At 40.7% G+C, this 16757-nt stretch overlaps 1 protein-coding gene across 2 annotated transcripts in view; it reads right to left on the minus strand.

Moving 5' to 3' along the window:
* The window catches only part of LOC311155871 (neurabin-1-like), a 41380-nt gene extending 26578 nt beyond the window's left edge, over positions 1 to 14802 (minus strand). Inside the window, exons 1-3 of one of the 2 annotated variants that reach the window (XM_084209345.1) lie at positions 14770 to 14802; positions 12135 to 13991; positions 188 to 320 (exon numbers count right to left, since the gene is read on the minus strand). In XM_084209345.1, the coding sequence (XP_084065471.1) occupies positions 188 to 320; positions 12135 to 13736 (1735 nt within the window). In that variant the 5' untranslated portion in view covers positions 13737 to 13991; positions 14770 to 14802. Of the gene's footprint in view, positions 1 to 187; positions 321 to 12134; positions 13992 to 14512; positions 14637 to 14769 lie in introns of those variants that run through there. The other variant, XM_084209344.1, reaches the window with a different exon arrangement.
* Between the last annotated feature and the right edge of the window lie 1955 nt (positions 14803 to 16757).

Here is a 16757-nt window from a genome sequence, read left to right on the forward strand (position 1 = left end):
CTACCTTCAATTCAGTATGACAATCTGCACTTAACACTCACTAAATTCACTAGACCAGAACCTGCCACAAATCCAACCCTAGACACACATTCAAAAATTCAAGACCTAAATTCCAGGAATATACAGCCATGGTTTTATCTTTTGCTCCCACAGTATCTCTTGCAAATGTTCAAGATTTGATTTGCACCTTTTTCAATTTCCACAGGAAACACTTCCATTTTTTCCACCCTTTTCTCAAGTTCATACTCAGCTGAGGCTGCCACAGGGTCAACTTCTTCATTACGTCTATCATAGTCTTCATTTGAGTAAGTACTGAACACCTATGAAATGTAACAGAAAACTTTTTTTAATGTCTTCTCACCTCCTTTCAAACATCATATAATTGAAAGACAATCTGTAAGGAAATTAAAGTGGTACTTTCAGAGATCTCATTTTCTAAACAACCACCAATGTAATAAATACTGCTGCTGTCACACAGTTTCCAGCTTGCACAAAAGTAACATTTTAAGTTTCAAAACAATCACCTAAACACATTTTATCTTGCAAATGCACCAAATAGTTAAAAGAAATCAGTCAGCTCCTCTTTGATATCGTGTGACTTTTTTCATTAGGACTACATTCCACCAAATCCTTCCTCTCTTCTTCCCTCCCCCCACACCATCTGCCAATTGCAGTGTTTCAAACAGATGTAGTTTTCTGATTTTGCAAGGGAATCGCGCAGTTTCCCAGGAAAAGGAAATGCCTTGCTACATACATTACTATTTTTAGTATTCACTCCAGCTGAGTTTCTGAATTGTTAAAAATAAAAGAAAAACAAACAACACAAATTAAGACAGAAATCTGGAAAGGAAGAATAGACTATATGTAACAGGGTTAATCTTACATATCAGCACGTTCGTTAACTGTATTTAAATTAAGAAGTTTGGAAAAAAAAGTAAAAATATCACACCCCCATTTATCTTTAAAAATAAGGTTTATCTGCTAAATGTTTGGCAGGCACTGAGTGTTTTATCCAGCATCATTGTAAGGCAAAAAACACTCAGTGCTGCTGCAGCAGCCATCTCCCTAATCAAGAACATGCAGCCCTGACACAAAGTTCATTTACACTGCTTTGCTATATTTTTGCAACTGTTGTATTTTCTGCTGAGACCACCCAACAGGTAATCATAGAAATACCACAGCATTAACTGTAATTTACATTTTCCCTCTGAATTTACACTGACTAGTACATAGCTTTAGCTCTGCAAAGCAGTAGCTTCGGACACCGAACAATCGTCATTGAAACAGATTATCAAAATGCAGCCAATATAATTCAGTATTTCCCAAGGAGCCTACTGCATCACCTTCAGACTACAACTTGAGATCAGTTTCACAAACTCTTCCCAAACCCTGCAAAACATCTATTCCAGAAACGTGGCATGGCCATACAGTCAGTCCAGTAAGCAAGCAAGATTAGATCCACTTGGCTGAAAGGGAAGGAAGAAACCCACTCTCACAAATCTTCTGTCTTCCACAATGAGAGAACCTTCCTTAGAAGCTGTTATTCCTAAGTCTTGCATTAAGGCCAATACATAAACTCCTTGTGACTTTCACACAGATACCAGTAGGCAACAACTGGACACAGAAAAAACAACAGGGTCACACTTACAGTATGTCTTCCATGAACTTTACAAAAAAAATCTGCAAAACAGACAAAGAAAACCATCTAAATGGTCTTACTCTACCACTAGCAGAAAAAAGGTGGCCAAGTTCTTTAAATTAATCACCCCCCTCAGCTCCCAAATCACTAAATAGGATATGCAGCAGAAGCATTTCATGAAGCATTATTCACCCTTTGGAACAAGACTGGCCTAGTTTGTTTATTTTTCATCCCAACAGAAAAAGCAGCATCTCCAAAAACATAGTCAAATTATGATAAGTTGAATTTTAAACTAACAATAAAAAGGAAGTTCACGTGTGGACAAATGATAACTTGTTATTGAGAATAACTGAGTTCTTGAGGGCAAATCAAATACCAAGGCATGAAAAAAAGTATAAATTCATATACATATTATCTAGTATTAACAGTATGACTAGAATATAAAAAAGATATCTTAACTATCAAATGGTTGAGCAAAATGTGGAGAAGGGCAATAGTTCATTTTGGATACAGTGACACTGTATTTTCTTAGTTCTTTACAACTCAGTGGTCTAACAGAGCAGAAGATGATGCCAGTAGTTACCATCTACTGAAGAATGACATTCTTCAGGGAAGAATGAACCACAGGGACAACTGTGGCTCTTGCACAACACTATGAAGTGCTAGAAATTTGGGGAATCAAAATTGCACCGTAACAACAGCATTATGTTCACTGCAAGCCTTGGGCACCAGCATTAAAATATCTCTGGAACTTCTAAAAATGATTTATTAGTTTTCCAACTTAATAGTAACAGAATTGTATTTTAGACTCTCATGGAATTTGCTCATTTTTATACAAAATCAATTATAGGAATGGTTCATCCACCAGGAGTGGATAATAGAATTGAAAACTAGTTGTTCCTTAAATTCCAGTGATGTTATAATTGCTACTAATAAAATAATGTCATAAACATATCTACGCAAATGAAGAATCCTAATATTTATGCATACTACCTTTCTAAGAAAAGCCTATTCTAAGTAATTCTAAGTAATTCACCAAGAGAAAAAATTCATACTTTTGCCTTAAAGTGACAGTTGACAACTGTATGAGAACATTTGGGTAATACTCTAAAAATCATAACCTCACAATTAAAAGAAGGTAGCCCTATTTCCAAATAGTAAGAGCAACAAACCCCTCTACAATCTTCAGAAAAAATAATTTTGAGGAAAAACATTAATTTACAAAGAACAGAAAGAAAAGTAAAACTTATAACCAGAAGCCAAACAGTGCAAAAACAGAAAGAAAAGCAAAAGCACATTACAAAAACTACGACTGAAGGGTCAAGAGTAGAATACAGAAATTTTTATTGTGTCCATGTGGAATCATAACATTGTGTTCATCTTTTATGAGAGAGAAAAAATGTTGATATTAATACAGAAAATACAGAACTGGTCAGCAAGTTGTTCTTGCCAAGTAGCAAAAGTAACATTTAAATGTGGATAATAAATAATGTAAGTTCACAGTTTAGAAGACTGATGAGAAAGCTAAACATGTTCATCCCTGCACTGTGTCTGGCAGGGTTTAGTCACTGAATCAAATGCATTACAGACAAAAGAAATTCTAATCTTACTATTCAGAAACCACTGCTAGCTAGAGATTTAAAAATTATTAGTACCGCAAGTGGTATTTTTAAAAGATATACTTTAGCAAACACAAGTTATTGGCTCAATGCAGGGGAAACACATGAATTTTACTGTGGAAACCATGTGAATTTCACAAGCCTTTTACCATAGCTTGTTATATATCCAGGAGGTTACCCTAGCACCCTAGCATTAATAACTTTTGGAGGCTGTCAAGCAAAAAAATGCAATCTGAAAAGGTTTTTTTTTTTTTAACTTAAAACCTTTTTCCTTTAGAATGAATACAATTAATTTGATTTTAAAAAAGTTCTGACAGAAGGCTGAATTTTTAGGAATTATTTGAATTAAATTGTTAAGACACTTAATTGTAAATTTTAAAGCATACTTAGTGCTCAAACAGCATATATATTTATCATTCGTCACACCAGAAAAATTAATCACTTTTTGAATACAAAACTTGGTTTCGTATCTTTTATGAAGCTGCTTATCTAGACATCCTCAAGACAAGACCAGCACTCAAAAAACACCAACACACCTGTCTAAAAGATCCTACTGTTCAGTTCCTGTAACTATTATAGAACTAAAAATTTCTTATATCATCTTAGTGCTAACACAGAAAATAGCATTATCACAGAAGAACAACAATAACCTTCACATGTTTCAAACTCTTCACAGCACAGAAGAATGTCTACTTAAATATGTTACTTTTAGAAGAATATTAATTAGTTAGAGGGCAAACACTAATTTACCATATGCTTGCATGAAAGTGCTACAGACTTAACACAGTTCAAAGTCCTCCACTGCAACATTCATTTCTAGTGTATAGATTTGTTTGTGCCTAATGAAAAGCAGAACATTACAAAAGTAATTACCAGTAAGATTAGGAAATCAGGAACTGCCCGGAAGGGCTTCCAACTAATTAGAATGGAAGCAACATCCACATCACTTTAAAGTTCTCATATAATCCTGTAGTATTTGCTGGGAAGCCTCACAACACCTGCACAGGCAGTTACAGCAACACTGAACATCTGAGAGAGGCCCTGGAGCACACCCAGCCAGGACCACAGACAGCCCTTGGCTCACCTGCCCTCACTTCGAATGTGCCTGTTTACTGACACTCCATAAAGCCAAACATTCAAAACACAAGTTATAACTCAGGGAAAATTATCCAATAGCAAACAGTTTCAGCTTTCCAAACTGAGGCCTTTGTGATGCCTGGCAAAATGTGAAGTGCCCATGAATAATCATTTGAAATAGCAGCACTGAAGTAGGACTGAAGCCTAATGTACACTTTACAGTTTACTCTCACCATCTCCCTCTTCTGTTCAAGCAGACATCTTGCTGCTATCCTATTCTTCCTTCTACTTCCAAAAGTTACATGGTTAGTATTTTATTAGCACTACTTTGTATATTTTAAGTAAAAATTGCCTATATCTGATCTAACTCAATTCAGACTATATAATCATAGAAGCAGCAAAGAGAAATACTGGGTTTGATTTGACTTTTTAAATACTCACACCATTACTCTTCAAAAAGTTTTCAGAAAGGCTGGCAACAGTTAAAGGTTGATATTATAAACAATTACACTCAAGATAGAAATTTCTGTTACTAACCAGGTAGACAGGCAGGCTCTGCACACATGTCCTTGGTATTGCAGCTTGGTATGACTTAATCAAAAATCCCAACCAAGTCAGTTTACATAAAGACAAAAGTACAGTCTTGCTTCACAACTACAATATAAACAATTTCATATGGACAAAGTTATCATAAATAAACCAGTTTTTTACCAGTCTCATTCTCTACTTTATCCTCAATAAAACCAGTAAAATTTATTCTTCAGTTCTGTTTTTCACTGCAGGAGCTTAAACACTGTAGCCTGCTGAAGAATAAGACAGACAATATGGTATGTATTTCAGACAGGTCATGCTAACTACTTGAGAAGGAGAAACATTCACTTTCAGGTATTTAATTTTTAAATTCGTGTGGAAGAAATATTGAAGACAAAGAAAAGCACCCATTCAGATTCAGAGCACTGATTTTATTTCATTTCAGATATTCAGAGAAGTTCAGAGACAATCCGTGATCGCCATATGCAGAAGAGCTCTGCTGTGACCTGGCTGTATTCCTCCAGCAACTCAAGTTGAGGTGGCAATGCTTTCTGACTGACACAGAGACTGAAAGGCTCCAAAATAAGTAGCATATGACCAGAAGAAGAAAAACTACTCAAAATATCACATAAAAGGGAGCACCAAAAATTAAAAAAAAATTTAGCTTCTGAAAGCTATAATTGTGTATAAAGAGGGTGATTCAATTACGAACCTCTGTAAACTTCACAGGTGTCTTGGTACCAACAGTTTACCCCTGGTGATCCACATGGATACACATGTATCTATTTAGTATTCAGCAGAACAAAAATCTTGGCCTGAACAAATTTAAACAGCAAGCAAATCACTATGGGGAACTTGAAAAGAATAACAGTGAACACAAAAATAGTCCACCTGTATTCCAAAGACCTTAAAGAGGAAACAACAAAATAACCCTGTCATCAGGGGGTACAAGATCAACTCAATTAACTAATCTGCATTAATCTGTCATTAGCAATGATCAATACCCCAGGTCTAAAAAGAAGGGTCAATTCACTGTGCCAAGTCACATTAGAGGGTGATGAAAGAAAACATCTAAAATAAGATATTTGACATATTGCATAATACTGTCCTACTAAATAAAAATGTAAGAACCCTGTAAAAACCCCTGCACAATCCTCATGATCTAAAGATTACAAAATATGTACTCAGATAATGCAGGCAAGTATCTTTTTACTGATGTCATTCTTAGTGCTCACTTTTCTTTTTGTTAGAATTATATGGAAAGGAGATAATTTATTTTTCCATCCCTCCAGAGGTAAACTGCAGAAAAGTTTCAGCTACTTCTGATTCATTTTTTACCTGGCTAGGATATGTATTCTCACATACTAACAACACTAATCATCATCAAAAGACCCCGAATCTTCCAGCAGTTCAACTGTTGAGCTACTGAACTTGTCTCCTATAAATTTGCTTATCTTTGCTGACCCCCACCACCTCCTCAGTGTTTCTTCTAATCATCTCCCATGAAACCCTTAAGTGCCTCATATTTACCTCCTTTTCTCCCTCCTGTTCCCCACAGCTGTTCTGACAAAGTAAAAGACAGTGAGGGCTGGAAATGCTCAGGCTGGGAATACATAGTGATCAGCTAGCATTAAGCCAAAAAGAACAAGTAACTTAAACTGAAGCTGCAGCCCTGTCATCAGTGAGGCCATGAATATACACCTCTGATACAAGTGCTAATTTTCCACAAACCAATCAGTACTTTAAAAGTACTTTTTAAAACCCCTCTCTCCTTCCTAATAAATCCAGGTGAAATTGCTAGAAGTTCGAAGCTGGAGGACTGAAAAGGAGAGTGAGGACAAGCAGGTGATAACCTCACCCAATCTCCATAACCTCAACATTCTCTTATTTTTCTATAGTTTTCTAGCATAATCAAATACATTAAGCAGGTCAGTTGGTATATTGTCTAACTGCATCTGCAGAATAATTCAGTTAGAAATACACTGAGATACTAATGTAGAGTCAAGCTGCTCCAGCAGTGAGCCAGGATAAAAAAAGAAATTCTTTATTTTTTCTGTTCCAATTCAGATCTCTGATCTACAGCCTCATGTCCTGGCACAGGACTCTCATCCAAAGACTCCTGAAATGCCAAATCAACCTACTATTGTAAAACTTATATATCAAACATTTACTAAAAATGAAATCAGAAGATGTATGATTAAAAAAAAAAAACCAAAGACAGCTTGAGTTGAAAGAGCTTTTTTCCAGACAGCTGAACAAGCATCATAGCATCAAAAAACAAGGACCAAAAAGGCACCAGAAAGATTCAACACAGAACTTTGTAACACAGGTAAACCTATAAGAAGAATTAAATGCATTTAGGCTTAATAAACATTTAACTTAAGAAACATATTACTTGTATGAAAACTGAACTTTCAATAAAGGTTTAAAGATTATCTTTTCTCAAAAAAACCCCAAAACAACAAAAAATTTCAAATATGTGTGAAAATATATACTTTCTTCCTCCAGTTATTATCCATATTTTTAATCTCTCACACTGTTCAGTTGCAGAAATGCCATACTCTCAGATGCAGACAGAACAAAACAGAATTATTTTTTGTGAAAAGTCACTGAAAAGCACCATGGAGAGACTGAGACAAAAATATGAAGAGAAGTTGTATTGATGTTACATTACAAATGTCGTAATGTTGATGAACAGAGCTTCAAAACAATTAAAATCTATGACTTTAAAGAAGCAAATTGTCATTGGAAAAGATCCCAAAGAAATATGGAAAAACACATTATTTCTATCAAGAAAAAAAAATTAATTCCCACATATAAGTCAATTCTGTTTAAATCTGTTCTCAAATCATATCTCTATTTTCCTTCATCAACCCTCACCCACATACTTGTTTCTTAATGCCACAGAAGTACCTTACAGAAGTGCTTGAGCAATGGCTGACAATTGACCAGCCACAAATTCTCTAATTCCTGAAGAAACTCCAGGGTCTGGGTACCTTCAGCCAGGCAGTGTATTTTGTGCCCCTTGTTGTGTATGACATTGTCAGTACACAAGTGAATGGTTCAAAAATCAGAGGCTGTATGAAGCTGAAGCACTATGCTCCAACATTGTGTTAAAACACGAGTCTACACATTCCCCTAGAAAATTTGTACATCCCCTAAACGTGCATCTTCTAAAAGCTTTTGCAGGTATGCTGTCAAAATCTAATTCAAGGGTTATCTTCATTTAGTACTTCATTAACTTCCACAGTAAGCAGTTTTGTATGAAAAACGTTGAAGAATAGGAAAGGCTGAACACCACCACCATTTGTGCCCAGCTATACATGCAACAGCTTTACTGTGATGGGCAAGACAAATGGCAATACTATGAAGGATTCCCATATTCTCTCAGAAGCAGCTGAAACTAGACTGGTTAGGACAACACACAAACTGTGAAACTGCTTTCAGTTTCCTTATGAAACAAATTTATCATCAGCTGTGACAAATATAAAAGTAATGCCTTTATGAAGGTTTGGGGTTTGTTCTGTTTACTTTTTTAAACTGTTTTCTTGACTAAACCAGCTCAAAATATATTACTATTCAAATAAAGCTGGGAACAGACACTCCCATGCAACATAAACTAGATAACACTGATAAGTAAACAGAAGCAAACAGAAGCAGCAGCAGCTGTACTATCTTTTCAGCTTGCCTGAGCTACAGAATTTCTAAGGATCATAAATCATTGCAGAAGTTAGTCACTGCGCTATTAAAGGTTTGGAGGACAAAGTTTGACACAGTCAGAGGTGAAAACATCTCAAGAAATCAATTTGAAAACAAGCATTTGTTTTCCAAACAGTTTCAAAATTACAAACATCAAACAGCACTCAGTCAGTACATTCATGTTAATGAAAGCCTTTCAAGGTAATATCATAACTGACAGCAAGTTAACATCTAAATTACAAAGGCAAAATGAAATATAAAGGGATGACAGAAGAATTACCTGATGTTATTTGCCTTGTGTGTAATGCTAATTGTTTACACAGTTTACTCAAAAAACTTCAAGACAAAGGCAAATTCAGTTCCCTTGCAAATACCTTGGACTGCAGAGCGTGCTTTATATTCCTTACTGGCTTCATGTGTGGCAACAAGAGAGTAAAAACTGCTCATGTACCATAACACAAACCCAGGCTGCAAAGTTCTGCTAATAACTGTGTTGTATCACTCTCTAAACTACTCCAGGAAAACAAGAACCAAGATAAAATGTTCCCCAGGGTCCGGAAAGATCAAACAGCAGCAGGACTTGGAGAATTTGGTCACCCACAGCAAGTAAAAAATCCCATATGTCGTTTATCAACAGTTTCTATGGAATTTAAACACTTCTTTTCAAAAGTCTCATCTGTGCTTGCTTTCACAGGCACAGGGCAACACAAAATAACAGAGTATTTGTGTAACTATGTTCCATCTTTCCTGAAATTATCAGATCAAATTATGTTCCCAAGCCCTGCTACAGATGTCAACAATTACGGACCTCCAGCACAGGTCAGATGCAGTGCTAACAGTGTTAGCTACCCCTGGGAGCTCCACAGTCTCCTTCTTTTACCCAAAGACCTAGCCAATATTACAACTGACTAGAAGCTTTGAAACAGAAATATTAATCAAGTTCTCTTTGTTGCAGCAGTATAAATGCTATTTTTAAGGTGCCTCAAGTTCTATCCATTACTGACAGACATATCCAACCTCCCTTCTGCGTATTTCAAATGCAACGGTCAAAGCTCCCTCACTGCAGAATACTGCAGATCTGAGAATGTGCTTTTTCTTGCCCAATACATTCTGAACATTTTGATTTCTTCAACTCTACCAGATACCTGCTAAACAGCAACTGCAAGAGAAACAGATGGTTTCTTTGTCATCACTAGAGATTCAGAATGAAAGCAGCAAGAATGCAAGGGCAGCCTGGCCTCTCTCAGGAACATCTGTGTGAAGAAGAATCACAGACCTTCTCCAGGGGCTACAAATGTCTGAAAATGGCATTCACATTTTAGTCAAACGTGTTAGTGTAAATAAAGCTGAAAAAAGAAGCAACTAGGATACATTTCTCACTATGGCATTGCTCTAAGCTGTGGTAGGGAACAGGAATAATCTTTTAGCTACCACTGAGATTTTTTTTCTCTTCCAATTAATGATGCACCAAATCTATGAAGAAAGATGGAGAGATTTCCTTCTGTGAGCTAAAACAGGGATTTTCTAAAAGGTTATTGAGATATTAAAAATACAGAACTAAAGAAAGTTCTGCGTAGGCATAAAGAAGTTGCAATTCTTTATTTTATAGAATACAAATACCAAAAACCATTTAACCAGGACTTATTTCCACTAATTATCATAGAAAACATGAAGCAAAAAAGCAGACATTGGAACATAAATCACTGCTTAGGCAAAAGGAACAAAGAGGGAAAACCTATTGAAAATGACATGCAGAAAGAGATCTCTATACCAAATGTAGGAAAGATACAGTCAAGTTTCACTGAAAGGGGATAAAGGAAGGCAAGTATCACAAGTTTCAATTTAAGTGCCTTAAAAAGTATCTCAATAACCCTATTGCTATTAAGTACAGTTTATTCTACCAATCCAAGTGGGGCATTATGGCAAGAACTATGTTATTTTTCATAGGAAACCACGACCAGTTGCTTCTAACCATTCATCTCTTGATTGTGTAAATGGTAACCTGGGACAGGTTGCTTCCTGTAGCTTTCAGAGAAGGAGCTATAATTGAACAGTGCTTGTTAGCAAAACCTGAGTTTTGTCTACACAAGAGCTACCATTACAGTTGGCACTGAGATTTCTACTAGGGCTTTCAACTGTCTGGCATAGACACAGCAAAGAAGGCAAAAGTCTGTTAACGGCCACTGCTCCAGTAGGATATCAGCAATGATCAGTAAAACCCTGCCTACAGCAGGAAGTCACTTAACACATTTACAGTAGACTCTACACGGCACTTTGCTCAGATACTGAGTGCACAAATGCATGTAGAAATGGACTGATGCCCCTCTGGCTCTCTCCCAGCCCTAACCAGACTCATTATGCAGTTTTCAATAGCAGCACTCTCCCCTTCACTGCTCCAGGTCACCACTAAAGCAACATCAACTAGAAGAAAGCCATATAAAGTCAGTTTGTCTATGGAGAGACTATTAAAAAACCCACACGCAACAAAACTCACATTTTGCCAAATTTTTTTGCCACAATCAAAACATCTTCTGGGGTACAGCACTGGTGTGTGTTAGCGAACTGGGAAATCACAGTTCTTTGCTGTGGGCAGTTCAAGAGTCAACAGAATTTTTACCTCCCTCTGATCAGTAAAATAAGTCTCTAACAACAAAGTGTAAAAGCTGTTTATTAAAAATTATTTCTTTCAGTCACGTGATAGTAGAAGAGAAGCATGCTGAAGAAAGTCTGTATAGTCCCCCATTCCATCCCTGTCAATGTCTCCCAATTCTCCTTCCAAAGTTTAACAAAGACTACAATAATTCAAGTCTGCAAGAGACTATGGGTAAACACAGTTTAAGTTGTGGAGCAACTTATTTTGTGGGTATTTTTGGTGGGGGAAGATCAGACACATAAATCTTTTTAATTTAAGTTAGAACTTACACTACTCCTCATTAGGCAATCTGCCCTCCAACTTTCACTTCTGCAACTTCATAACTCCAAAATAATCATGTTAACACTCCTACGACTTATTCATCTATCAGCATTAGAACCAAACAACATATATATGGTTATTATTGGAGAGAATTCTAGAATCTTAAAATACAAGAACGAGTCATTTGATATTTTCTTATAGTGAATTGCATAAACAAGTCTGAAGTTGAATATGAAAATTTTCAGGGGGGGGATTGTTTGGATTTTTTTGAAACTTTTGTGGAAAAGGAAAACTGAAAATAATCATTCCTAATGCAATGCTTCAATTAAAAAAAAATTAAAGTATTAAAGGTCAAGGTGTTTGTATCTGCTCCTAAAATATATCTGCTCCTGAAAAAGTCCAGCAAGTAAAATCTCATGCATTTCTCTACACTATCCTATGAAGCAGCTGTAATTAAGAAAACACTTGTGACTAACTAATAAATTTTCTGAAGTGGCACTTTCTCCTATACTTAGTGTTGAAAAAAAGCTATAAAGGTACATTTCTTAAATGGTTTTAGAACTTTAAAAAAACACAAAACCCACAAAATTTATTTCCTGATATTTTTGACGGCAAAACAATTTAAAAAGAAAAAAGGAATCTCAAATATACTTACTTTGATAGGAGCTGTTGAGAACTTGACTTTTCGGTCTGGCACTGGATCTTCCTCTTCAGAAAGTCCAGGAAACTCCTCATATTCGCTGTCATACATATAGTCCTCCTCTCCCTCCAAAATTTCTTTGCCTTCAGGCTCTTGGTTTTCTGGCTCTGTGTCCCTGTCATCATCAAAACCTGCATTCTCTATTCCAAAATCACTGAAGTCCTCGCTTTGCTTTTCTAACGCTTGCTCCTCTTCTTCAATATTCTCTTCCTGCTCTAGAACATCCTGTACTTGTGGAACTGGAGCATCTCTTACAGACATCCCATCTCTTTCTTCTTCCCAACTGGTCTTGCTGCCATCCGTAAACTCTTCTACCACTTCCAAGGCATAGTCACTTCTCTTCCCTTCCTGTACATCACATGCAAGCTTCTGATTCTCTTGATCAACGTGATCTTCCTCCAAACCTTTTTTTTCATGCCCTGAGGTTTCATCTTGTGCAACCAGCTCTGTGCAAGTCACTTCTGTGGGAGAAGCCCAGGAGCAAACACTATCTGATATCTGCTGAGCCTCCTGAGCAGGCATAGTGCCCATATTCCACAGGCTTCTCTCAAGTTCTACTTGGTCTCTTTTGTCTTTACCCAGTGCCTTGCTCGGCTCATCTCTGCACATCTCAGGCACTTTGGGGAATGCACCTTTCTCCAGACATCCTTCAGCAATAGCAGATGAATTCAAAGTCTGCTGGCCTCTCAAAGGGTCCTGATTTGGAGAACTATCATTTTTGGAAGTTTCTTTGGATTCTTCAGTATCACTGTCACCAAGAAAGCTTTCCAGCCTCCTAGAAATGGGCCCTGCATTCAGGAAGGAAGATTTGGAACCACTATTAGCATGCTGCTGCTTCAACTCCTCATTACTTTGATTTTCAACTTTCTCTAGTGTAACTGGAGGACTTGCTTCTGTACTAAAACTGAAGTGGTCCACCACACTGCTGCAATCAGAAGCTGAACCATGTCTCCTCTTATCTTCACTTCTTTCACATTTGCTGGGGGAATATCTGTCCACTGAGCTCCGTTGTTTTATATTTCTCTCGAAGAGCTTCCTGGTCTCTGAAAATTTTTCTGCCAGGGCTACTTTGTCCAAGTCTGCCTCATCGCTGCTACGGATGACTTTGTCAGCAGCAGAAGACATGGACAATGAATCCACAGGACTGCCACTGGGGCTGGTACTTGTATTAAGAAGATTGTTTTTTTGGACAATGAGAAAAGATGGACTACCTGGAGAAGATCCATACTCCGCTGCTGTGGCCCGGCTGATCAGTTTAGTCTCAGCAGGTGGATTGCTTTCACAAGAGGAAGAGCTTCCCATCTGCAGAAACATACTTTTGATCTTGTGTACTCTGTTGCCGTAAGTGGCAGCTCTGCCTCGACTGTGTGGGTCACTTCCCCCTCCATTGGAAGAGGTGCTCAGCTTTTGATGCAAGCCTGTTTTGTTGGAAGCATTGTCAGGATTGTTTACACCATCAAAAGAGCATTTGATAGCATGGAAATCAGATTTGTAAGCATTTCGGTGTGGAGAAGCACTTCTTAAAGTCCTCTCCCCCTTGCCTTCGGTTTTCATCATTGTTGAAGAGAAAGCTCCCTCCACTCCTTAAGAAGAATGGGAAGAACGATTCTCTAGCACAAAGCTTCCACTCTCCAACACCAGGCAGTGTATATCTCACAGAAGATCCCAAAAGCAACCTTTCACTCAGTCAGCCTCCCTGCTCGCATTGAAATGGAACGAAGGGGACGCTACGTGGAGAGAAAGAAATCAAAGCGCGTGAATGGCCACATCGGGAGTTATCCCCAGCGCGGATCGCGGTATCCGGAAAGCCATCTGCAGAGAGACAGAGAGTTTCCATTAACTCGGGGCCTCGCCGGCGTGTGACACGAATCCGAAACTCGGGTTGGGAATCGCAGCCCAAGACCTCTCTGCGGAATAAAGCCCATTGTGTCGGCCGGGACGCGCGGACCCAGCTGCTCCCTGGGCACCGACCTGACGGCTCTGGCGGGGGATGCGGCGGCGGGCGGCCCCCCCGCAACCTCCGGCTGCCGCCCCTCCGCTAAGGGCCGTCCCGGGCTGGGCCAGGCCAGGCCGGGTCGGGCGGCGGCGGGGGAGGGCAGCGCCAGCCCTTCCTGTCGCCCGGGGGAGGCCGGGCCCGGGCCGGACCGCGAACGCACCGCGGCGGGGCAGGACGGAGGGGCCCGGGCTCCCCGCGCCGCCCGGAACGGGGGAAGCCACAAGTTTCGGCCCCAAGTTGGGGCTTCCCCGTGGTGGCGCTTCTGCGCCGCGGGGCCTGCGGGGCGCGCGGCGGAGCTGCCCCGATACCTCGCCCCAAACTTTCCGAGCCAGCCTACCTGGGGGCGGGGGTCCTGCCGCCTCCTTCCCCTCAGCGTTCCCAGCCGCCCAGCGGCCGCACACACCACGCCATCATTATCCGCCGCCACAGCCACCCGCCTTTCCTCTCTCTCTCTCTCTCTTTCCCTCCCACCCCCCCGCCCTGCCGCCGCCGCCGCCGCCGCCGCCGCCCCGCGCTCCTCACTCCACCTTCCTCCCGCCCCCGCGGCGCGCTCAGAACCGCCGCCTGCCCGCCCGCGCCGCTCCCTGGCCTCACGCTGCTCCGCGCCCTCCTCCGCGCTGTGTCTCGGGCCCGCCCGCGCGCGCTCCCTGCCTCGCTCGCACACAAAGAGAGGGAGCGGCGGGCGCGCCCCTGCTCCTCTCTCAGCGCCACGGAAGAGACGGGCTGGGGGCGGCGGGCGCGACCGGCCCGAGGGAAGCGCCTCCCGCGCCGGGATATACCACGCCATAGAGGGATACGGGTTTCGGGTGATACCATGTCGGCGAGGCGAGCCGGCGCGGGGCAGCGTCCGTGGGTGCGGAGCGCTCACCGGTGCCTCCGCCGGGGGAGCTGGAGCCGGTGGGCCGAGGGACGCTGGAGAAACGCGAGCATCAAGCTGCTGTGATGCTGCGCGCTACTTTCAAAGCCCGGGCGGCCAGCGCGGCGCGGAGAGCGCCAGCCCCGGCTTCGCCGCAAAGCAGCGAGGTTCCCGGGAGGGAAAAGTGGCGACAGCTGCCGCGACCGAGGCTCGAACAGCTGAAGTAACAACACTGCCAAACATTTCTTTTTTTCCCTCTTCTTTTCAAAAATCGAGTTGGTATTAGCCGCTCCCGAGCAGGTAGGTATGAGAGCACAGGAGGATCCCCAGCCGAGGTGCCGCCCGGTCACCCCGCGCAGCTGCTGCCCGCGCCCCGGCGGGGGGACCCGCGGCGCCCTGCGCGTCCTGGACACCCTGACGGGTCCGCGCAGGAACGGGGCTGACCCCGCTGGGCTCCCTCGCACGCTCCCCGGGCGGGAAGTCACTGCAGCTCTCCAAGACTTGCTCATCATTGGTAGCCCCAGGCAGTAGTAACCGCAGCTTAGAAAGCAGTATTCCCTACCTTCAGTTCCCTCGTTTGTTCGTCCAAATAAAAGCACCGGCTTCAACCTATTTATCAGTCAAAGACAGGATTTGGACGACTGTTTATTTTCGATTGCAGTTCCTTCTATATGTATAAAGCTCACACAAAATTAATAGAAGAGCACGGAAGAGTACTGGTAGTTACCAATTACCTGGCAACTGTTGTTGGCACCTGGCAGCAAATTGTGTAACAGTTATTTAGAAGTCTAAATACTTAGCTCCTTGGGAAAAAAAATGCTGCACTGGTTTATTACTCAAGTCTATGATGAAATTTATACATTCTCCCAGACATCCCAATTGACTCTGGCTTAACTTGGAATCACAAGGTTGATCTAACATCTATGTTACGACATTTCACAGCTTGATCTAAAATCCATGATACAGTTTCAAATCAGCCTTAATCATGATTTTACAATAAAATAAAATCTTATTCTTGATATAACAGTCTTTCTAAAACAGAGACAACATCGTTCAGACCTTCTTCTGTCTTCAAACATTGCAGGGGCAGTGGAATTTCACCAAGGTCTGCCATTAGCAGTCCTACATACCTTGGTAACACCATTTTGAGTAAAATTTTAATGTAGTTTCACTGTAAGAGCAACAAATGTTTCATATTTTCAATATGTAGGCCTTATCAAGAGCATGTGGAGGTGATCTCCTGCATGCTACGGAGGTGGTCCTTCATATACCATTTGTAGGTTGGGCTGAAATTGCAAGGCTTAACCACCATCTTTCAATAAATAGTCTACTAGAAGCTATTAAGCAAATTTTTTTTTTCACAAACCAAAGGTATGTGCAAGGTTGCTCAGCAGTTTAAGCATTGTGGGCAGAGAACATTCTGCATTCTGATCAGGGAACCTGGCAGTATATAGGAGACTGTTCAAAGAAGAAACAGCAACAGTTCAGGAACTGCATAAAAACAAAGCCCAAAGCAGCTCTAAGCCACGCTCAGGAAAGCTTGTGGCCTTTGTACTGGGTGCTGGCTTAAAGAGGCTGGAGCAGGAAGATATTCTTGTGTTTTGAAATATCCCATGACTGAGAAAGCAGGAATTGTAATTAGAGATCCTGAAAACATATTTAATTGCATCAAAGGACTCCTATTTCTTAACGATTTCCCATCCTAAATAGGAAAACATACAGGTTA

The sequence above is a fragment of the Fringilla coelebs genome, assembly GCF_963513975.1.
Source record: "Fringilla coelebs genome assembly, chromosome: 7".
Taxonomy (NCBI): domain Eukaryota; kingdom Metazoa; phylum Chordata; class Aves; order Passeriformes; family Fringillidae; genus Fringilla; species Fringilla coelebs.